This window comes from Polistes dominula, unplaced genomic scaffold (genome assembly GCF_049000335.1).
Source record: "Polistes dominula isolate Pdom_NZ unplaced genomic scaffold, Pdom_raw_medaka contig_25, whole genome shotgun sequence".
Lineage (NCBI taxonomy): Eukaryota > Metazoa > Arthropoda > Insecta > Hymenoptera > Vespidae > Polistes > Polistes dominula.
This window is the reverse complement of record NW_028301094.1, coordinates 1561772-1586944: the sequence shown is the minus strand read 5'-3', so window position 1 is coordinate 1586944 and position 25173 is coordinate 1561772. Positions and strand designations below refer to the sequence as shown.

At 26.9% G+C, this 25173-nt stretch overlaps 4 protein-coding genes and 1 long non-coding RNA gene across 8 annotated transcripts; 2 read left to right on the top strand and 3 right to left on the bottom strand.

Moving 5' to 3' along the window:
• Positions 1-151: 151 nt before the first annotated feature.
• Positions 152-6377, bottom strand: tst (superkiller complex helicase subunit twister). Of its 2 annotated transcripts, none has more exons than XM_089176574.1 (12): positions 6134-6377; positions 5551-5663; positions 5130-5439; positions 4406-5063; positions 4074-4305; positions 3598-3851; positions 3302-3422; positions 2906-3184; positions 1911-2827; positions 1319-1677; positions 833-1017; positions 152-715 (listed from the first exon to the last, which is right to left on the bottom strand). In XM_089176574.1, exons 2-12 carry the CDS (start codon positions 5554-5556, stop codon positions 386-388), a joined length of 3651 nt encoding a protein of 1216 aa, XP_089032700.1. In that variant the 5' UTR covers positions 5557-5663; positions 6134-6377; the 3' UTR covers positions 152-385. The 2 variants fall into 2 exon arrangements, with proteins under 2 accessions (XP_089032700.1, XP_089032701.1); XM_089176575.1 differs by lacking the exon at positions 6134-6377 and adding an exon at positions 5824-6026.
• Positions 6378-7356: 979 nt separating this feature from the next.
• Positions 7357-11131, bottom strand: LOC107073290 (uncharacterized). Its single transcript, XM_015333882.2, has 2 exons — positions 10752-11131; positions 7357-10012 (listed from the first exon to the last, which is right to left on the bottom strand). The coding sequence occupies exons 1-2, from the start codon at positions 10974-10976 to the stop codon at positions 8900-8902; spliced, it is 1338 nt and encodes a 445-aa protein (XP_015189368.1). The 5' UTR covers positions 10977-11131; the 3' UTR covers positions 7357-8899.
• A 209-nt stretch (positions 11132-11340) lies between these two features.
• Positions 11341-19237, top strand: LOC149031197 (uncharacterized). The gene is made up of 2 exons (XR_016177876.1): positions 11341-14492; positions 14591-19237. It is a non-coding gene; the product is annotated as an uncharacterized LOC149031197 (long non-coding RNA).
• Positions 19238-21114: 1877 nt separating this feature from the next.
• Positions 21115-22739, top strand: LOC107073289 (mitochondrial import inner membrane translocase subunit TIM14). 3 transcript variants are annotated; one of them, XM_015333878.2, is made up of 3 exons: positions 21115-21271; positions 21968-22102; positions 22198-22739. In XM_015333878.2, exons 1-3 carry the CDS (start codon positions 21269-21271, stop codon positions 22408-22410), a joined length of 351 nt encoding a protein of 116 aa, XP_015189364.1. In that variant the 5' UTR covers positions 21115-21268; the 3' UTR covers positions 22411-22739. The 3 variants fall into 3 exon arrangements, with proteins under 3 accessions (XP_015189364.1, XP_015189367.1, XP_015189365.1); XM_015333881.2 differs by lacking the exon at positions 21115-21271 and adding an exon at positions 21280-21418; XM_015333879.2 differs by lacking the exon at positions 21115-21271 and adding an exon at positions 21737-21887.
• Positions 22740-22826: 87 nt separating this feature from the next.
• Positions 22827-25116, bottom strand: LOC107073288 (growth hormone-regulated TBC protein 1-A). Its single transcript, XM_015333877.2, has 7 exons — positions 24958-25116; positions 24333-24534; positions 24023-24253; positions 23780-23940; positions 23520-23628; positions 23247-23432; positions 22827-23150 (listed from the first exon to the last, which is right to left on the bottom strand). The coding sequence occupies exons 1-7, from the start codon at positions 24975-24977 to the stop codon at positions 23043-23045; spliced, it is 1017 nt and encodes a 338-aa protein (XP_015189363.1). The 5' UTR covers positions 24978-25116; the 3' UTR covers positions 22827-23042.
• Between the last annotated feature and the right edge of the window lie 57 nt (positions 25117-25173).

Here is a 25173-nt window from a genome sequence, read left to right as displayed (position 1 = left end):
ATTTACAGTAAAGTATTGTATAATTTCATTTAATTTTGAATGATTTTATTATTCCATTGTAAATTTATAGCTTTAAAAAGTATACAAATTTTTATACACTTTGTTCATCAAATGTACATATTACAAGGAAACAAACAAAACAAAAAAGAAATTAGATTAATTGACAATATTTATTACACAATATTTAATATATTATTTGAAACATTTGAATATTTCTTAAATTATCTGCTTATAAAAATATCATCAAATTTTCATCATCTTCAATCATTGTTTTTCTTAAATTTTATAATAATCAATTTTGTAATCTTTGTATTTTATAAACATCCTGATTTCTTCTTCATTTCCAACAAGAGAAAATATTAAATTTACAATAATTTCATAATAATTATTCTTGAATGTATAGGGATGCAGCAAAAACTATATCACGTTTTATTGCTGTCGATGCTTCTTCCATTTTTCCTTTTAAAACTGGATCACCAATTGCCACAGCTGCATTTTTCATATCTTGCAATGTTTCATTAAGTTGTTGAATGACTCTGACTATAATACCTTCTTGTACATCAACTTTTTGCATTATTTCAGCAAATGATTTTGCTTGTGCCCATTCATAAACAGCTTCCATCAAAGAAAAATTCAATGGTTGCAGTGTATTTAATTGATACTCTTGTTCTAATTTATGTAAATCTTGATGCAAATTATACAAAACTACAGATTCCTAAAAAGAATAAATAATTAATTGATAACAATCTAATCGTTATGTCTTTATAACTGTATAGAATTATACAGTTATATTTTCATAATAATAAACAGAAGATAATCAATGAAATCTTACTTTTGTTAAATGATTAAAACTAGGTGGTAGGGAAAATTCTTCACCCTTTTGTTGATATATCACAGCAGATAATAACGCAGCAATTTCAGCTGGTTGTAAAGGTGTTAATACATTTTTTAAAATAAGTTCTGTTAATATTAATTCATTAACTCCCATTTGTAATGCCACTCTACCTTTTAAAGCAACTGCAAATATAAATTATTAAAATATATCTTATCTTAATATATATAAATTACGCGTCACGTTGTTTGTCCGCAATGGACTCCTAAACTACTGAACCGATTTTAATCAAATTTTGCACACTGTGTGCAGTTTCATTCAACTTGAAAGATAGAATAGTTTATATCTCAATTTATAATCGCAATATTATTTTATTGCGAATTATGACTTAAAGACGTGTGTATCGGACTGATTGTGAGTTACAGCAACGCGTGGCGGGTATATATATATATATATATATATATACAATATAAAAAGATTACTGACCTCTTTCATCGTTATCTATATATCCAAGACGTTTAAGTATTGTAACCATATTTATATAATCTGGATATAAAGATAATCCTTCATCGCTGAGCTTTAATTGAAGTTTCTTTTGTTTTCTGCATAATTCCATACGATGAAATACAACTTCAAATTGTTCCTCGAAATTTGGTATATCTGTACACTTGATTTTTTCTAAAGCTTGCATTTGTTTGCGTAAATGTATAAATCTAGGATTTAAATTTTCAGGTACTTTCCATTTTATGTATGGTGACAATATGTCATTATTTTTTTTAGAATATACAGATATTGCCATTAATTCTTGAACGACTGCTTGACACGTAGGTCCAGGTTTATCATTCCTATACACAATTTAAGATTTGTAAATCGTAAATCAATTTTTAAATCGATTTATTTATTATTTGTAAAATGTGTCTTTTGTTTCTTCGGATGGGTCATCCAATCCATGTTTTGCTAACCGTGCCCACGTTGTTTAACTTTAGTGATCTGACGAAAACTAGTAATCCAACGTGGCTAGACCGTTGACTGATTTATTCATTTATTTATTTATTATTATTATTATTGTTAGACTTACCTAAATCTAAATATTTGTCTCTTTTCCCAATCTTTCAATACCATATTGCAATCGATCTTAAGGAGATGATTTGTTATTTCGATTAAATTCCACGGAGGAATAACGATTACTTCATGAGATGGTGCTCCACATGGTACAAATAAATTCTTTTTGGTTAAAGCAATAATATTATACCAATTTTCAGAATTTTCTTTATTAATTTCATTATCTGAATTGTCCGAATGTTTGTCAGTTGTAGGTTCTTGCTGATTTCCATCTTTTAATACGAATACTTGATATTGATTTCCAAAGACTTTAGATGAAATGATTCCAAGTAATATACCTAATTTTCTAAAATGATTTTTATACGATATTATTACAACTCTACCCTTGGATAAACTTTTCTTAGCTTTTTTATTTTCAAGCATAAATGGCTTCAAATAACGTAATTCTTGTAAATAATTCATAGCTATTTCATAGAAATTAGACAATTCCTTTTGTACATCGGTTAATGGTGGTAAACTTGCTAATTCTTCTTCTACTTTATTTAAATCAGTTTGATATTTATCTTCTTTTAATACTAAACATGATTCCTTAAATGATCTTCTCATCATAGATTGTACAGTAACTAATTCATTAGTTCTTCTCAAATTTAAAACCATTGAATATGTTACTTTAAATTGTGATTCCAATGTTTTCGATTCACCTTTCATCAAAGGTCTTAATTCAAGAAAATGTGGAATTTCTTTGTGACACATTATAATAACTGTACCAGTTGTGTCGTGGCCTCGACGACCAGCCCTACCTGCCATTTGAATATATTCGGTAGGAAGTAACATTCGAAATACATTGCCATCATATTTTTTGATTGAATCAAATACTACTGTTCGGGCTGGCATATTTACTCCCATAGCAAATGTTTCAGTTGCAAATAATAACTATAAGAACAAAAATGTATCTTTTATTACATTATATCTTTCAGAATATTCTATCTATATAATGTAATAATAAATTACCTTAACAACACCCATTTGGAAAAGAATTTCAACAGTTTCCTTTAAAATGGGTAATATACCACTGTGATGTATACCAATGCCTCTTTCTAAAAGATCTTGCATCATACAAACTTGTGGTAAATGTTTGTCAGTACCTTTCAAATATTTCATAGTATGCTCGAAGAATGATCTAACTTGCATTTTTTCAACATGATTAGTTAACGTAATATTTTTTAATTTATTCGCATTAGTATCGCAACGTTTTCTGGACAATGTGAATACAACGACAGGTAATTTATCCTAAAAAAAAAAACAAACAAACAAACAAAATGCATGGTATTATCCTTTAGATCAAATTTCTTAAAATAACAAAATTAATATTATTTGTATTATTTTGTGTGTGTGGATATATCGTACATTTCTGCTTAAAAAATGTACAAAATCGTATAATATTTCGTCGTAATATTTCATATCATCGAAATAATTGTTTCCATCTTTTTTGTCATGTTTTTGTAATTTTTTACTCGCTATATGCCATCTGTAAAGAAATATATATTTCTATATTAAACTTATGTTTAATTAAAATTTTATATATATAAACACAAAATTGTGGTAATAATGAATGTGAATATATATATATATATATATATATATATATATATATATATATATATATTGAAAATATAAATGAAATAAAAAATTATTACGATTACCCATTTAATAAAAATTCTTCATTTTCGTCTAGAATTGTAAATAATTCGCCACGATTTTTAGTATTATTAGGAACATACAAATAATGCTTCAACGGTACTGGTCTTTTCAATGTGCTGATTACATACATTTTCCTTTTTTTAATACGACCAACCCAATTTGCAAATATTATTGGTTTTGGCACAGTCGCTGACAACATAACTATATTCACTGTTTGTGGTAAAAGAATTACAATTTCTTCCCACACATGACCACGCTGTATATTTATAAAATATCATAATTATAAAACTTGAAATAATATTAAATAATAGATGGTAGATAATGAAAAAAAAAAATAAATAAATAAATGATTTTCTTCTAATAAAAGAATCATTTGTAAATAAATATTATATATGTAAATGAAAAAAAAAACAACAACAACAACAACAACAAATCAGTAATTCGTTGATCTTTGTAATAGTTTCAATATAATACTTACATCTTCATTATTAATGTAATGTACTTCATCAAATATTACAAATTCCAAATCTCTAAGAACTTCTGATGCACCGTATATCATTGATTTTAATATTTCTGTGGTCATAATAAGACAAGATGCGGTCTCATTGATTTGAACATCTCCTGTTATTAATCCAACGCTGTCAAATTTCTTTTTAAAATCACGGAATTTCTGATTTGATAATACTTTGATAGGAGAAGTATAAATTACCCTTGAGAATAATAAAATGACAATTTTTAAATAAATATGTTTAGTTATTTAAAAAAAAAAAAAAAACAGAAATTAGATTAAATTAGATAAGTAATATTTACTTTGTTAGATGTTTTTGAGTTAATGCAATAGCATACTCAGCAACGGTAGTTTTTCCTGCAGATGTGTGTGCAGCAACAAAAACATTACAATTTTCTTCTAACTTAAGTATTGCCTGCTTTTGAAAAGTATCTAATTCGTATTCATATGTCATTGCTGGATCTGGTATTTTTGTTTTGAAATCTGTTACTGGTACAGATACATCAATTTGTTCTGCCCATTCCATTTCATCAATTTTATTTGACTGTGATTCATTAGAAATTTTTAATACTGCTACTTCTTGCTTTTCTGATGATGGTAATTGATTATCATCCATTTTAGATATTTCTACAGTTTTCTCTACATCATTTTTCTTTTTTATTTCTTCTTTAGATTCTTCTACATTTGGCCAATTAAGATTACATTCTTCTTCCTCTTCGAGAGCCATTAAATTTATTTTCTTTGTTGTATCATCTATAACTTGTTTGTCTGTTTTTGATGCATTAACAGATTTATCTTTTTTCTTTGGTGTATTATTATCAGCTTCAAATTCTATACCAGAACTGAATCCTTCTGGTAGTGTTCTTAAATTTCTTTCAAAATCAACATCTTCTGTCGTCTCTTCCAATACAACAGGCTCATCAAAACCACCAGGCCAAAATGGTATATTAGTAATTTTACCTAAAATCGATTATATGAAATTTCATCAAACATTAATTATATTTATATCAATTTATTATTAAATACCTCTAATGTCATCTGTAACTGCTCCAGGTATACGTTTCATTGACATTGAATTTTTCGAATTTTTTCCTACTTCTTCTAACATAATTTCTTGCATTTGTGCTAGACATCCTGTTATTGGATCACGATCAAATTTTAATGTTGTACCATGTGGTGATAATTCATAAGTTAATAAAGAAACAACATCAGGTTTTCTTGGCCAATAACATTGTGCCAAATCAATTTGATGTATCGGAAGTTGTTCAGGACATTCCACATAATTCTTTAATGTGGTAATTATGTTAGGCCAAATTGGTGGAAAATCTAAGTTTTGCTACAAAGTGTACATAGAATAGAATAGATATTACACAAATATATAAAACATTAAAGAAAAATGATACAATATTTATTGTATAAACATCGTAAAATATTTGTAAAAACTTACGTCCATTTTGAAATATTTTTTTTTTTATATTTCCTATCACTTTAATAAACGCTATTAATATTTACAAAACACAGGTTGTTACTGATAAAATTTAAACAAGTATTGTACATGACCTAAAACACCAAAAATAGAAATACAATAGATGTCATGGTCAAATATAAATAGTAAAATAAAATATATTCATTTATATAATTTATTAATTGCAATGTTTTGTAAGAAAATCAATTTAATATCAATATGTTTCAGTAAGGTTTAAATGTTATATATGTTAACCTTTTATTTATTTTCAAAGATTTACTAAATAATTTACAGAACATTTTTATACACTACAAACAATTAATTCTTTATAAATTTTTATACTCGTTTCATTTGTGGTAAAAATGATAAAATAAAAACAATTAAATTACACCATAAAATAAATTAGAAATGAAACACGATTAACAATCTTTAATATGATGCACTTAATTCTTCTATGAGAAAATTGACAGTTCATAAACATATAATACTTATATCATTATTATTATTATTATTATTATTATTATTATTATTATTATTATTATTATTTTGTTATTTATATTATCACCTTGTATTATTTCTATTCCAAAGTTATTGCTAATTATTTACAGTTTCCGATAATGTATATTTTTAGCACAATCAATTAAAAAAAATTATAAATATTATATGTATAAGATGTATATAACCAAAAAAACAAACAGATTTTCTATTCTTATTTTAAGAAATGTTTAGTTTTCATAATAGAATAATCCTGAAGCAAATAGAAAATAGATACTAGCGAGAGAATAAAAGTAGCGTCATTTAACGAGTGTTGGTAAACATGATTCCATTTGAAAATATACGTGGCGCCACAGTACTAAACTCCGATTCGTCACAGAGGGAGGCACAAGCGAAAGTAGGAAATACAACTGCGCCCCCTCTGTTCCGAAGGACATTCATCATTTCCTGTTATTAGTTGGAAGGTTTGAAACAGTGCTGCCAGATCGCGGGTAAATCTTACCCTCTCCCTGTGCCAGTGGGATTGCACACAATGAAAGTTTTCCATGTTCGTGTGTTTGGGATTTCGAGGAAAGCCGAATGTAACCGAAGTTGGCGGTTGGCCACGAAGTGGCACATTATGAAAGCGACTCGTGTCCATGTGTTCGGACGACACGAGTCGCTTTCATAGTGTGCCACTCCGGCGTGCCCGCCAACTTCGGTTACACTCGACTTCTTTCGACATCCCAAACACATGGACATGGAAAACTTTCATTGTGTGCAATACCAGTGGCACAGGGAGAGGGTAAGATTTACCCACGATCTGACAGCACTGGTTTGAAAAGATAGTTTGTGAATGCAATAGCTGGTTTGTTTTACATCATAGTAGTGAATTATACGCGTACTTTATATTTCTTGTATTAATCGATCAACAGTTTGGTAAATTATATAAACTAAACTAAAGTTAGTAAAAAAGTATATAATTATATGTGAAGTGATAACAACGTATCTAAGAAACGGATTAAAGTACACCATTGTAAATATTTCTGATATAATAATAATTTTATTTCATTTTAATAAATACAGTCTAATTTCTCTGTGTAATAATATGCTTGCGCATTTACACGGTAATACTCAATAGTAGATTTAAAACAGAAATGTGAAAAAAAATGTGTTCTTTTTATTCTTTTTATAACGAAAATGCACAAAGCATTGTTCATTCATTAATGATACCGTTGCGACACCTGTTGGATTTGCCGTTAATTAAAAAGCTAACTTAAAAATGGCGCTAGAAAATATTCAACTCAAATAATATTTCTTTATAAAAACATTTATTATTATTATTATTATTATTATTTATTATAACAGAAAATTAACAACTTTCACTATAATACAACCATTTTACAATTGGCGACATTAAAAAGAATTATTATTACCTGAGATTTATGATACAAACAATTTGGAGATTATTGATTAATCGAATATCAACATTTTCTCTTTCGACTTTATCAATCTACGATAAAATATTATTATCAATTTAATTTGCCATTTATTATTTCATTTTGTTTTGCTACTATTATTATATTTTCTTTTTTCTTTTTATAATAATTTTAAATCAAATAATTTAATAAATAAATAAAGATTAGAATATTGTAAAATACACGTGTGTATATATACATATATATATATATATATATCACAGATATATCATCATCATCATCATCATTATCATTATGCAAGGAAAGGAATAATATTTTCGAAATATTTCACTTTCATAACAAAATGCAATAATTTTTTTTTTTTAAAGATTCAAATAAAATCATGAAAAATCATTCTGTTTGAAAAATCAAACAGAACAATTTTTTTGTTTCTTATAATTACCTATCAATAAATAATATTTTACATTTACAAAATTCTGAATCAACAAATACTTTAGTAAAAATAATCGAACATGCCTATATATAATAGAACTTAAAATTTATTCAAAATTTAAGCATAAAGTATCTTAATTATTATGTATGGAGATATTAATATCATTTATACATTATACATTTAAACCATAACTAATAATATTATCATTTTCTTTTTTGTTGTAGTTGTTACAACTATACAAATGCAGAAATATTTTTTCTTGTTTTTTCTTTCTTTTTTTTTTTTTTTAATTCTTGGCATATATTATCACAATCTTTGCATTATAAAATACTTTTTCTTTTTTCGTAACGTATTATTCTCAGGATAATAATTATGTATATATACAATATTTATTTTGATTATATACATTTGTATGGAATAGTGTGTAATATATGAGAGCAATTGATGAAGAAGAAGAAGAAGAAGAAAAAAAACGAAGTACACTAAATGATAAAAAATATAATCGAATTTTCGAGAATGTTCCATCATAAAATATGAATGGTAAAAATAAAGAAAGAATAATATAAAATAATAAACTGTAAAGTGATGAAATAGAATAATAAAGTTCTAATAATAACAACATAAACCCGATGCAAAAACAGATAGCAAAACTGAACTGTTTTTTTTTTTTTTTTTTTTTTTTTATAATGATAATTACTTATGTATTTTTACATATTATAATACACATATATATTGTATACATGAGGCAGTCTTAAAGAATAAAAGGAAGGTAATTTATAGATTCAAAATGTAAGTTAGATAAAAGTCTAAAATTTATAATGATCAGCATTAGAAGAAAGATAACTTGTCAGTCAATATAGATGATGTACAGAATTATTATTATTATTATTATTATTACTATTATTAATATTATTATTATTATTATTATTATTATTATTATTATTATTGTTATTATTATGTAGACTGTCTCAGCAACAAAGAAAATTTAAATCGGTAGGCCTTTCATTTTATTCAAAAGAACACATTTTTTTCTAAGAAGCCTTGAAGACAATGTTTTAAAATGACAAAGATCATGATGACAGCAATTTTTCTTAGGCTCAAAAATACAATCGACGCTACTTCTTTTACTACTACAATATTTACTTTTACAGCACGTAACTCGTTCTGGAGAAGAATCTGGATTCTTAATTGAACCACATACACTATGATTTCCAATACTTGTACTATCACTATCGCTTTCACTGTCTATGCTAGATAGAGAGCTATCATCATTCCTTTGTGCCCTTAATGCTTCATTATCTTTTTTTAATTCTTCATTTTGTTTGATTAATTCATTGATGCGCTGTTGAAATAGATCTAATTGTTTCGTTACATCCATTTCTGTAACATTTGCTTCAGTAACACATTTATTATCCTTATTATCTTTGTCTTCCGTCTGATTATTGATATTTTTAACGCGTAATCTTTTAGAGAGTAAGTCTACTTTGGCCTCTAATTGTAAATATTCTGCTAATAATTCTGCTTTGCTCAATGTGCTCAGTCTTTCCGCGTGAAGGTCTTCGTAAGCGCTACAGAAATTTTTCGATAAAAATTCTTCCTCGTCCTCTGGCGATGAAAAAAAGTAATCTTCGTCAGAATCAACGCTAAAACTGGAATCCCTAGTACGAATTGTTGGTGCTTGAGGTTTCTGAAAAGTAGTACTAGTAGTAGTAGTAGTAGTTGTAGTAGTAGTAGTAGTAGTAGTAGCAGTAGTTATTCCTAAGTCTGTAGATGTTGCTATGTTTAATTTTTGATCAATATCAGGTAAATCGCTGTGATCATTCATTAGAAATTGTGTTGTATTGTATGGCGCACGAATTTGTCTACAAAATTGTAAAACTTTTCCAAATGATTTGCAACATGGTGGTGGTTTTGATTTGAAATAGGATAATTTTTGATAATGCGATTTTAATCTTCTATACTTGGATTTTCCTCTACGAGTCTTCTTTTTCTTCGTTATTATATCTAATCCATCCTCTTGTAATCCAACATCTTGTTCTGCGCTACCGCCACTGCCACTTTCAAATTTACAAGATTTTTCAAGCAAAGATTTAGGCCACTGAAATTAAGCAGATTAATCTTTCTAAACACATTCTAAATATATGTATAACATATTTTATATTAATTTATTTTCTACTTTATCTACAAAATGTTATATATTTCGTAGATGACATTTTTATTCATGGTTATATATCAAATTATAATATTAGCTAGAGCGGATAGTAATGTCGTTTTTACAAATATCAAATTTGGTATATTTTTATCAATTTGATATTAAAAATTTTGCATATTAGATGGAAAAAGATTGTTAATTATTTTATTGATTAAAAAATATACAATTTGTTAGAAATTTATTTGTTTCAATTTAAGATTAGAAAGCGACATTATTTTTCGGTCCATCTAATAATTATAAAAAAAAAAATTTATCTTCATTTAATTATATAGAAATTTAGTTCAATTTCTTACCGTAATTTTATATAAATAATTATATTATTTAATCAACAAACAAACAAAACAAAATAAAATAACAAATTATAATACATCATTGTAATTCAAAATTTGAATAATCGATCTTTTAAAACATTTCGATAATATTAATCGATATATATTTTTCGAAATATTCAAACTCTAATGGAAATAATGATAATTTCAAAATAAAAAAATGAAATTTATAAGAAAAATATTAAATATAATATATATCTAATAAATATCATTATTTTTATTACAAAAGAAGATATTAAAAAAAAAAAATTAAAAAAAAAAAAAGTCATTTGGTTATTGTAACAGTCAATACTAACATCTTTAACGTTGTAACATGGCTGACTAGCGACATTTTCGCCGCTAGATCGCGACACTTGCTTGGGAGATAGAAGTGATGACGTCGCAGGCGTTACCTCTGTTACGCCCTTCGTATCATGTACTCCAATATCTTCAGTAGCATTGGTCGTTTTTTCTAAATTCTGATCCTCCATATTTGTTATATTTAACAAAATCAGTCGATTTCCGTTGCCACAAATACTCATCACCGTTAAAAGCACTATCTTATGCACAGCAGTCTTTCTACTATCACACTACGATCCGTACGATTTGACCGTAAACAGCGACTGAATCGCCATGTTTGATTTATCCGTGATGCTGTACGATAGCAAGGGCGACTTGCTAACGTTTCGTAGCTTGTGAAAAGAGGGCGCACGCTTTCCCCCCACTATCAAACACGTTTCTACTTGTATTCCATCGTTTTCCTCTCCTCTCTTCTCTTCCCCTCCCTACTCTATCCCTCTTCACCCTTCTCTCTCTCTCTCTCTCCTTATGTTCATATATTTGTCTTATTCCTTTCTGAATACACTATGGTGTATTTTCTGTCTCTTTCATTCTCTCTCTCTCTCTAACTATCTTCCTTCTCCTACGTTCCTTGAGAAACATGTCTTGCTATGTTTGTACGTTTCTCGTTTATACAATATACGTCTAATTTCATACCCCCTTCGAATTTATATTTGATCTATGTAGGTTAACTTTCAATAGGAATTACATTTTCATATATTTAGATTGTTTTATTTGAATAATTTTCTTTTAAATGAGGAGTGCGAAACTTTCTGATTAATAAATCGTTCAAGGTATATGTATTTATATATATATATATATATATGTTATTTGCATAATTTGAAGTCAACCTTGTCTCTTGTCTCTTTGAAATGTTTGCCAAAACTAGCTAACATAAAATATTTTAGATATATATATATGCAAATGTCAACTATTTGTGTATTTTAAGGAACATTTTGCATGTGAATTAAACCAACCCGATCGATATTTCCACGACATTGTTCCAACCAACTCTACAAGGACTCTACCAATGCAATTTTTGTTGTTATTGTTTGTATAAAAAAAAAAAAAGAAAAAAAGGCACACGAAAGATTCACAATATCATCGTACGAAAGTAAAAGTATAAAGTTGAATTCAATTTTATACTCACCATCGAGTGACGAAACATAGGACTATTTCTTTTTTTATTTTTTTTATTTTTTTTTGAATTCCCGCGTGCGCAGAACTTGTAGGAAATTTTGTCGAGAGAATTAAAATTATCATTAATGAAAAAACTATATTTAATATATATATTTCTTATATTTGTATATAATATATTTTTAATGTAAATTTATGAGATTACTTTTAAAAAGCATTATAATTGAAATATCAATGGTATTAACAAAGGAAAACTGTATAAATTGTATCCATTTTGTTATTTGTATGCGCATGTAAATATTATATGTATATATATATATATACAATTTTAATAATCACATCTATACAGAATAATATTAATTAATTAAATATTATATACGCTGTTTGGAAATTTGAATTTTTATATTTATATTTAAGATGATTGAATCTTACTAAAAAAAAAAAAAAAAAGATGATCCTTGTTTTATCTAATTAATGGAAGGAAATATCGAGAATAATTGCAATGTTCATAGTTTTAAAATAAGATACTACTACTATGTGCCGAGCATAGAATATGTCAAGCATCATAATAACTCATTGATATTTATATTCTACTAAGGAATGTATATCATCACGGATAAAAGCATTCAAAACACATTTATCCATTTCTATTATTTCTTACCAGAATATATATCATCTCATAAAGAAGAACATTTATTTGATTATTTTATTACTTTAAAATCTACGCGCATACGAATAATTATCGAATAAATGGGAATGATTATTAAATCAATTGACAATGCAATTTTCTCTCTTTGTAACATTTATTTCACAATTATTATTATTATTATTATTATTATTATTATTATTCTAGTAAATTCGATTAACATTTAAATGCATGTAAGCATGAATCATTTTACTAAAAAAAAAAAAGAAAAAAAACATTAGAAATAACTGATTTTTATGTACATAGTTACTACTTCAAGATAATGAAATTTTGTATGGGATCATGCAATAGAAAAATCTTGTTCATAAATATAATGAATAAATTAGTCATCTTATGTGTAATCACGAATAATAATTCGTGAATCATATTTGTGAAAAAAGAAAATGGAAAAGTAATCAAAATGTGTATGTATGTATGTATGTATTTATTATTCCAAGAATATGAAACTAACTTTACGGTTCATTCTTTTTATTCATATAACGAAAACATTATCACATGAATATTATATTATATAATTAATTATATCAGATAGTCTATACATATTTATGGAATTTATTTACATCGTTCAAGAACTCGCAATAAAAAAAAAGAAATAAACGATCGATAGTTTCGTTAGATATACGTTGCTAAAGTATTCTACTTTTTATCGAGAAACCTTGCTGATCTAATTTTCTTACAATTTGTTATATAAAAAAAAAAAGAATAAAATTTATTTTCATTAGCAAACGATCAAAAATGATTTATAATAAAAATAGAAAAAAAAAAATCTTTTCAGCACGAGTTACAAAAAAAAATTCATTTCTTGTACAGTCAAATTTTTCGAGATATTTTGTTAATTAATTAACAAATATAAACAATAGTTTTGAGATACGAATTTCAATAATGATAAAACATAACACATAACTTTGATAATTATCAAATTCTTTTTCATCTGAAAGTGTCAATTACAAAATTTCGCTTCCCAAAACTTTTCAGGTTTTTTTTGTCAGGAGACAAATTTTGTGCCATCTACCGACAATTAGCACAAACTTTCTGGAAAACCCAATACAATGTTATATGTAAATAATAATCAATTAATACTTAATTACCAAGCTTGTGGATTCTTTATTATGAATTATTTATAACAATTGGCTAATCAACATTGTTTAATGTATTATCTTTTTTATAATTGTATATATGTATACATCGTATATATATGTGGGATTCGTGAAAAAAATTGGACCGTTGAAACTGACTGGACCGGGATTCGAACACCACGGATCTTTCGCTTTCCGGGCGACTGGCTCTTTTTAACCAATTGAGCCTATCCAGGGCCCACCGACCAATCCTTCCCACGAATGCCCAATAAGTTTGGCATGGATGCGCGCTCGTCCCATATTCCACCCCCTTTTAACAACATTCGACCCCGAATGTTAATACCACCCAACTTTATATCTCCTCTTTTTTGTGGCGTCCTTCACCACCAACTTTCAACTTTCGTCTTTCTTCGTCTTTAATTTTTTTCTCACTAAGATTAAAACTGTGAAACGTGTTACGAAGCAGATCCTCCATCCCGGCTGAGCCCCCACGTGTGGGATTCGTGAAAAAAATTGGACCGCTGAAACTGACTGGACCGGGATTCGAACACCACGGATCTTTCGCTTTTCGGGCGACTGCTCCTTTAACACCAATTGAGCTATCCAGGGCCCACCGACCAATCCTTCCCACGAATGCCCAATAAGTTTGGCATGGAGACGCTCGTCCCACATATATAATACAGGTTTAATAAACATATACAAAGGTTAATCGTCAGCTCATTAGTTTGAATATGCATATGTCCGAATGAAAAACACGTGCGGGAAAAACTGTTAAGATAAAATATTAAAACGATCTACCGGTATGTATTTTATTTCATAAATAAAGAAGTATATTTTCATGTTTTATAAAAGAATATCAAATAATGTCTAACCTAATGTATATTTTTCTTTTCAATAGATAATTATATTTAGAGAGATAGTGGGAGTACGATTGCAAACTACACAAAAGTTTCAAATGTACGGAACTAATGTTTGAACTAACACACACGCATATATATATATATATATATATATATATATATATATATATATATATATATTGTAAAACACGAGGGATTGTATAGTTCAAAGCAAGCCCAAACAGATTAAAATCGATTTATGGAAATGATGAAATAACGTACTACAATAAATTTAGATTTCAAGGATTAACGATTTACATAAAAAGTCAGTCATTTTCTCGAATGAGTGTTTAACAAAAGTTGCAATCAATTATCTAATTAAATTCTTATTCAATTCAATTGAATTCGTTTCATTAAAATGATGCGACCTTAAACAAATAAATGTATGTACATGTACATATATATATATATATATAGGAAACCATTAGACATAATTATTGTCGGTATATTTTTTCAAAATAATTAACCAAATAAAGCTTTTGCATTTTCTTGTAGTTAACACACAAAAAAAGAAAATAACCTTTTAAAACTTACACATAGATTCCAACATATGCCCCTGATAATATATATATGTCATGTACTATACTATATGATGTAAAATAAACATATAATTGATAAAAGTTCTGTTTTATGGAGTTAAAAAAAAAAAAAAGGAAAAGAAAAAAGAGTAAGATAAACGTATGATAAAAAAAAGAAAAACTATATAAACGTGAGCGTATAACATTCATGAAAAATGTAAGTATGAATATTACATGTTCTGTTCCTCGTGGGATTGGTGGGGTAAATGGTGTGTGTGAGAGAGAGAGAGGGAGAAGAATGAGAGAGATAGAAGAGGAAGGAAAAAGACACACACAGAGAGAGAGAGAGCGAGTGAGTGAGAGAGAGAGCGAGTGAGTGAGAGAGAGAGAGAGAGAGGGAAGGAAGGAAAGATAGATAGAAAGAGAGAGAATGAGAGTTGTTGCAGTGTCGTCGAGAAACTCACTAAACGAGTCGGTTACGAAATTTAATCGCTCGGTGAGCGAGGTTATAAATGCACCGTGTATATATTGCGATGGTTGCGTGGCTTAGATGTTAGACGATGATCAAGTTAGAACAAACTTTTAAAACACGATAACACGAATATGCCGAAGATGGGTATAAGAGGGTAGGAAGGAAGGAAGGAGGGAAGGGTCACGCTAATTTGCTACCAACTGATTGTTTCGCGTGAAAGTTTATACACGTAGTAGTAATAGTAGCAATATAATAGTATAGTAATAATAATAATAATAATAGTAAAACGTATCTGGTACCAATATCGTTTCATTTCATTTCATTTCATTCGATTGATTTGTATTTTTTGTTGCTGTTGTTTGTTTGTTCTAATTTCTAATTTTTAGTTCAACACACAATTGGAGAACACATATTCCGTACATACGTACAAATATGTATTACATGTTATACTCATACTTACTTATATATACCGTTCGAAGCTTTTCATGATATTTTTTTTTCTTTTTTTTTTTTGCATGCATCATCCATTGTTCTCGAATAAGAAGTCGGCATTGAAAAAGTTAAAGGGAAGCGCTTGAAAGAAGCACCGTGTTATCGATTGCACGTATATTTGATACTTTTCAACGAGAGTTTGTTCATAAATATCAAAAGGGTTCATTTGGGATTATATTTGCTTATAATTAATTTCATTTTTTTTTTATTTTATTATTTTTTTTTTTTTGAAGTACTTTGACTTACTTGTATCTTATAATATTGTTTATATAAGACATTGTTATATGTACTTGATTAATTTCTTGTAAGATATTCTTCTAACTTAAGTATTTCATTTTGAATTAATCATAGTTTCATTTGTATGGAACAATCGATTATTATCCACTTCCGAATTGTGTTTGTATCGATTCCTCCTATCGATAGATATTGATTTATGTTTAAACAACGTTCAGTAAATACTCGTTACATCAAGTAAATGGGTCAAACGTAAATTCATTATTAATTGCATCGTGCTTCATTGAAACGCAACGCCAATTTGACCAATTACAATACGATAATATCAAATAATAATAATAATGATAATAATGCTTGTATTGTTCATCTTTACTTGAATAAGTCGAATTAATCTTGATTTAAGCTAATTAAAATAGTCACATTTTGAATTACGTTGTATGAAGATTAGCGATATCAATTGATCAATTGTAATACAACATCAAATTACATTTAAATATGAAACAACAGAAACAATAACAATAATAATAATAATAATAATAATAAATTTTGTCCCTTTATATTGTTCATCTTTATATTTGTCAAGTTCGGTTAAGATAATTAGAAAATTAATTATTACAAAGTTCTGTATTTGGGTTGCTGAATTAAACACATTGACATTTTCCATCCGATTAACACAAAATTAACGAATAGAATATTATTTTAAATATTAAATTTGTATTGTAACGAAAGGTTTTACTGATAGCTGTTAGTTATATTGGGTTGTGTTCGGACAATTTTTGCTTTGAAGTTAAACCTAAGCCTTTCGAGTGGGCATAAACAGTTGAATTTGATAAATTTAACCTCTCATTGATCACACGTGTTGTTATTTGTTAGGAAAAAACGAAATTACTTTCCGAACAACCCAATACTCTATAGGATTTGTTACTTTGTTGCTTCCTTTCGATATTATTGGGTTGTTCGGAAAGTAATTGCGTTTTTTTTTTTTGTGAAAAGGAAAGACAATTTTTCGTATAATGAATAAATATTTTATTCAATTATATATTGGCCATTCTGGTCCAATACCTTTTGCCATATTTCTGGTAGTAGCATAATTCCACGCTCATAAAATGTTTGATCTTTGCTGGCAAAAAACTGATCGAGGTTGTTTTTGACCTCGTCATTTGAAGTGAAAGTTTTATTGTCTAAAAAATGTTGCACTGACCGAAACAAATAATAATCCGAGGGTGCCAGATCTGAAGAATATGGCGTGTGTGGCATTGTATCCCATTCAAACTGTAAAAGTTTTTGGCGAATGATCAAACTTGTATGAGGTCTCGCTTGGTGAAACACTACATGTTTTCTGTTGATAATTTCTGGCCTTTTCTGTTGAAGTGCATCATTCAGTTTGTCCAACTGATGACAGTAGTCTTCTGAATTAATTGTTGTGTTATTCGGTAAAAGCTCAAAAAAAAAACGATTCCTTTAAAATCCCACCAAACAGACAGCATCACCTTTTTTAAATGGATATTAGCTTTCGAAATGCTTTGAATCGGTTCATTTTTTTTGTTCCATGATCTCTTGCGTTTGACATTGTTATATACAACCCATTTTACGTCTCCAGTAATAATGCGTTTCAAAAATGGATCATTTTTGTGACGTGTTGGGCATTAACCAAAAACTACTGTATAGAATTAATTGAACTTTTTCACAAACAAACCTTGCTGTATCAGCTCTCAAAACATACAATGATTTTACAGCTTAAGTGTAAAGTTGGGTGCAAACAAAAAAAAAAAATACAAATAAATCCTCTATCGGGAAAAAACGAAATTACTTTCCGAACAATCCAATAGATATGAACTAGAAAACTAGATCGTAGAGGACAGCACTGTACATACAAGAAAATCAAAAGAATGTTTGTAGCTAAAACTTACTACTCATCCTTATTCTTGGAATTAAAAAGAAAAAAGGATTGCTTTGAATTTGAGTTTACATTTAAAATATAAATATATATGTATATTTTAGAGTTTGTTATATTCGAAATATTTTTTTTATTTTTATTATAATTTAATTAAGATTTGATTGAAAATGTATTACTTGTTTGGTTAGTTATTAATTATTAAACATTTTGATTTGATAAACAATTATTTATAATTAATTTTAGAACGATTATTTGTGACAGTATGTATATATACGAACAATTAAATTATTAATAGAAAGATCTCGTTTAATTTTTCTCATCAATTTTGATGTTTAACGAGAAATTATTTTATTACACTTTTTCGTAAGGTTATTTACAGAAAACACATGGACGGATTTATAGAGTTAAATATCACAGAGTAAATATTCACGATAAGCGATAACACGATATAGTTTATAAAAAAATATTTGAAAAAATTATCTTGTCAAAGGATAATTCATCGTATTTCTCTTTAAAATCTACAATTTACTAGATAACAAAAAAAAAATATCATTGCAAACTAATGATAATTATCATTATGAATATGATAACACGAATAAATGAATATAATAATATAAATAAATAATGATGAAATAAAATGACGAATTAATATATTAATATTTAAAAAATAAAACGTGTCAGAAATATTACAAATAATTTTAATATATATTTGTTTGATTCTAATTTAACCTACGAATTTTGAAGAACAATTTAACATCTATAAAATTCTCGTAATACTAGAATTAATTTATACAATTTTTACAGAATGTGTGTTTGTATGTGAAATATTCAAATATATTTTGTCTATAGTACAGTTGCTTAATCATCCATCTGGCATAAATAAATAAGCCAATGATTCAACTCTTGAAAAAAAATATAATTAATTTATATACATAAATACATTCATACGAAATTTACTTATTTACATAAATACGAAACGCGTATTCAGATTATTAACATACATGCATTATATATATATATATATATATATATATATATATATATATATATATATAACAAAATGTAGATAAATATATATATGTAAAAGAGCAAAGTTGCTTGTGACTATAAATATATTTGGTCGTCCACCCAGGAGACTTCTCTTTGCACCTTGGTGCCTTTTCTTCTTATTCTTTATTTTTTCATCCGAATATACCATGTTCTCCATCTGCGTTCTTTGCCACAATGACTCTGCTTATGTATTATATACATATATATATATATATAAGTAAAGATAAACTTTTAAAAGGGAAGACTCTCAAACTAGCAGCTGCTCTTGCGACAAAATGCGAGTTAAAATTTAGATCTCCAACTCTGTTTTAGTTACGCAATTGTTTTTCTCTTTCTCTTTCTCATTCTCTTTCTATCATCACTTCTCTCTTTTCGTTACTCATCTCCTTCCTCTTATTCACTTTTATCGTCATGGCTAAACACATCTTATTTTCATGGTGAAAATTACGAGGATCTTCATCGTCATTCTTCAAAAGTAAAAACTGAGATTCATTGGATAATTTGATCAATTTTTAAATGTCATATTTCTTTCCTTTCACTTATTTAAATTTTTCGTAAACGAATTATTATATTTTAAAATTTAAACCTTGATCGTTGGAAATTCGAACGATTAATTATAGTTTTTAAGTGTTTCGATTAAACACGAATCAAAATATTTTATTCTAATAGAATTTTAAATGAAAACAGAAAATACACGCGTTTTAATTTGTCATTAAATAAACATAATATATAAATAATAATGAAGATTATTATTATATAAATAATTATATGATAGTAAATCGTAATATATTTTTTTCTTTTTTTATTTTTTACATTTTAATATTTTTCTATCATGCGATACGCACGATTGTGTAATATTTTTCCATAACTTTTTTTTTATTATCTTTACGCAAGAATCGTGTAAATATCGAATATTCTTTTATTATTATTATTATTATTATTATTATTCTAAAAAATATAGGATTCCTTAAAGCAATAGTACATATGTTAAGATAATAAACAAAAAAATTAATTAAATAAGAATTTATTATTTTATTTATAATTATATTTATAATTAAAAAAGTAAGAGAATAAGTTCAACCCTTGTATAATATTTAACTTCTTCATATTTGTCATACCGATATTAAATTTAATATTGTCGAACAAAATAACAAATTAAATTAATATATAAAATACAATATAAATTATTCAATTATAACTTTGTTTAAAAAATTAATTAAACTTTTCATTCATTTCTTTCATTTTTTTTTATAAATATTACAATTACAACGAATATATTTTTATGTTATATCCCAAATATTTAAGTATTTGTTAACTATAAAGATAATTTAATTACATAAAAAATTATTATTATTTTTTTTTATTAACAATTCTTTTGAATTTTTTCATTCGACCAATTGTTTATAAATTGACATTTTCAAAAAAAAAAGATCGAACTATCGATTTTCTTATAAATAAACAGTAATCGATTATTTAACAAGTGCTTCCCTCTGTCAATGGTAATAATAACTATTAACTGAGATCAGTGAAGCCAGATCGCGGAACATTTTTACCCCTTCTCTCGAGCCCAGCACACCTCGCACACAACAAAATTTACGTGTCGGTGTGTCGGAGAACCGAAAAAAGCCGAGGGAAGCCGAGATAGCTGCGCGACAGAGGAGAAATAATACCCCCACCACCATATTGTTTTACACATTGTTCAAATATGATTGTGTCCATGTATTTCTCCGCGGCGCGTGGTGGGGGTACTATTTCTCCTTGTCGCGCAACTAACCTCGGCTTCCGTCGGCTTCTTTCGGTTTCCCGACACACCGACACGTAACAATCCGTTGTGTGCGAGGCGTGCTGGGCTCGAGGGAAGGGGTAAAAATATTCTACTATCTGGCTTCACTGACTGAGATAAGTTAGTTCCGTGAAATTAAACCAGGTGGCCAGGTCAGTTCGACCGCAAATTACGAATGAACGAAATCCTAGATCGTGACAAGGTCCACCTTGTTTCTAAATCTTTAGTAAAATGGTAAGAATAATAAAAAAAAGTTTAGTTGAATACACAATTAACATTTGTATTATTATTTATTTATTCGATTATCAATTGACAATATACATTCCTAAAGTTATTAAATAAAATTTAACTTTGATGATCACATGATGTTAAGAAACAAAGGTATTAATGACGTATTTTTATATATTTCTTCGAAATTGAACATGTTTTCTGTATAAAAAATATCAATTTTTTATTCATTTAAATAATTACGTATATATAAAAATCATTTATTATTATTTTTTATAAGAATTTCAAAAAATTCATTCTGACGTATAGGTTAGGTTTGTGCATTGTATTTATAGTTTTAAAGTGAAATTTATCTGTTGCAACATTGTGTAATAATTTCATATATTGTAATAGTGAAAAAATAACTAATGAAATAAATACTTCTTACTAATAATAATAATAATAATAATAGTAATTTTTAAATAATTAAATAGAAATTATTTTTTCTATAGCTATCAGATAATTTATAACCTAAATTTATATTAAAATTAATTACTTAATTAATTTATTAATTAAATATAACTGTAACTAGTGATACAATCAAGCAGGGAATGATTCCAAATTAAAAAACAAAGTTAAAAATGTAGATTAAAATATTCTGTACATTTACAATTTACTTTGTTTTCAATTTTGTTTATATTAATGGTTAATATATTATTTCAGGCTACTTCGATGATAGTAGCAGGTTTAAGCATAGCTGCTGTAGGTTATGCTGGACGTTATGTGCTTAGAAAAATGCCAGTTTTATCACAAACCATGGCTGAAGCTATGAAAAATATGCCCAAATTGAATTCTCAAGTATTTATTTAATGATTTCTTTATTTTCACTCATATCATATAAGAATGAATTTAATTTAGTTTGCTACATTGTATGTTTTGATTTTTTATGTTAGGCATTAGCAAACAGCAGATATTATAAAGGCGGTTTTGAATCAAAGATGACCAAACGAGAAGCTAGTTTGATATTAGGAGTTCCAACGACTGCAAGTAAAGCAAAAGTTAAAGAAAATTTTAAAAAAATAATGTCCGTTAATCATCCTGATCGTGGTGGTTCTCCTTATATTGCAGCAAAGATCAATGAGGCTAAAGATTTATTAGAGAAATAATTTTTAATATAATTTTGTAAATTATATTAGCAAAATTTTCTTTTGAAAAAAAAAAAGAAAAAAAGAAAAAAAAACCAAGACAAAATTTCAGCGTGTATATATTACTTGTAGAAATATAAACTATGTATTACAAATAATTTAATGTCTATTAAATAAATTCTTCATATTGTACATTCATAGCGAGGTTACATTACAATTAAACATTATATACATTTAAGAGATAAAGTATATATAATAAAAATTGATAATTCTTAGAATATATATTTATATGTCTAATTACAACTGTAAAATAAATGATAATATAAAATGAAAGAAACTACAAAATTGTAGACCATACGTGTTGTATGATTATTTGTATTGCATAATATATATCATACGTTCTTGTTGTTTATCATAATTGTTTGAAAATAAAATAATTTAAATCTTCGATCAAAAAATCAATCAATTCAAACTATATATTACAATGCAATCTTATAATATACTATAATTTTGAATTTATATTTACAACATTACTAAGTGCTTATATTAAAATAATAATAATAATACAAGTTTACTTTTATTATATTAATTTTGAAACATGAATTAAAGGACTAGATTATTTCGGTGGATATTGAAGTATCCTTTTCTAGATACTATCGTCTTAACTTATTATCTTTTTGTTCCATTCGTTGTTGTGTAACTTTTGTTCGTAATTTGATTATTGTGCTACCAGGCAGTGACCCAGGTACTTTAAAAATACTCTAAAGAAAATTTACAAATAAATTAATTAATTAATATATACAATTCGTATAATTATATTGACATAAATATTTAGAAAAACAAAATAAATATCTTACCTGCATAAAATCATGACATTGTAAAACAATACTATCTTTCGTAATTTCTTTAAAACATTCAGCCAATAAAGTAAAATCTTGACAAGCTAATAAATTATCTTTGTTTCGTTTGATGAGAGTCAATGCTACACGAAATATTATTTTCGTACCTTCATAAAATAAACAATCCCATATACGTAATGTTGTCTGCAAAATTATAAATAATTAAATGATGATTTGTTTATTATTCAAAATGAAAGATATATTTAATAAAAAGAAAATTTGTATTCTTACCTCAATTGGTAAAACTTCAGCAAATAAACACACGAACCATTTAGTTGTAATCACCGGCCAGGGTAATCCTAAATTTGTTACATGTTGATAGATGTCCGGCATTTTTATTCTAGAGTGAGATTATAAATGTAGAATATCCCAATGTGTTGGCCAATAGTCTAGTTTTATACAATTCATAGAAACAAATTCTTATTCGGATTTAGAAAGAATGATGACTATGAATTTGAATGACTTTAAATAAATTCATGTTTTTATCTTACCTAACTAATTCTGCCAGTACATCAATATCAGTAAGCAATCCATCCATCGTTGGAGTGTAGTAATCAGGTAAAATCTTATCTATCAATACTTTTAATAACCAAAATGCTGTTTCCTCACTTTTAGTTACTAATAAAAGCAATCCTGCAATGTAATTGAGACCCTGATGAAAGAAAAACGTAAGATTATTAATTAACATTTCTTTTTGTTTTGTTATATTGAAATATACAAGTTAACAAACTTACTTGACAATATCCCACAGTTTTATTTTGATGAGCGAATGCCAACAAAATATTGTACAATTGGTGTTGTTGATTTTCAGTATTATTAAAAAAAATATTATCAGGAAATGTTCGTGGTAGATCAGTTTTAATAACAGATGCAATTTCTGCATTGTGCGGAGGTTGTAATAATTTTTCATAAAGATCTGGTGCTGCATGTTTCATCTCGTCTCCACCGCTAATAGAAAGCCATACCTAATCAAAAATAACACAGTAATTAATAATTCAAGTTTTTTACATTTCTATGAAATCAATTTGATAATAAATTATTTACCTGGCCTCTGTATTCTCCAGGAATACCTTTGCGAACATATCTTTTTATCATAATACATCGTTGTAAGGATTTCCCTTCGCCAATGATTTCTGCCCATTTTTTGGCACGTTTTGCAAGAACTTTAAGATATTCGGACATAAATTCCTCGTATGTTTCATAATCAAAATTTTGAGGTCGTTCAAAGCCATACTCGTCCACGTTACTGTAAACACATAAAAAAAAAATTGCATTTTTAATGTGACAAATAAAATCATGAACATACACATTGAAACAAATATATCATCCTACTAAATTGAACTAAAATATCATTAAATTGTTGAATACACTTAAACTTGATTAATGTATAATTAAACCTACTTTATTTCTTAATAATATAATTAAAATATTAACGAGTAATGAAACATAATAAAAATGCAATGTTAATTCACACACTTTAATTTAACAAACCACTAGTATAACAAATATAACCTCAATAAGTGCAGATAAATATAATGTGGAGAGTATTAAGTAAGAAGAGAGTTTAAAACTGACAGTGTATTGATTAATTAAATATATATATATATGAAAAAACAAATGTAAAACGATATTAAACAATTAATAAACACTGAGTTTTAGCAACACTCACCTAAAACATGAACTTGCCATACCCTAAGTACGACGACGATATATAGGTGTCAATTTACAGCTGTAAAATATGTGTATATACTATATATATATACCCATACAAATGCACACTGAACTATGACCAGGAACGTTTGTACACTTTGTAGAGCCCTGTGTAAAATAGAAAATTTGTGAAAGTTAGTAATTCATGTATTCTGTCAATAGCACGGGAGCCCTG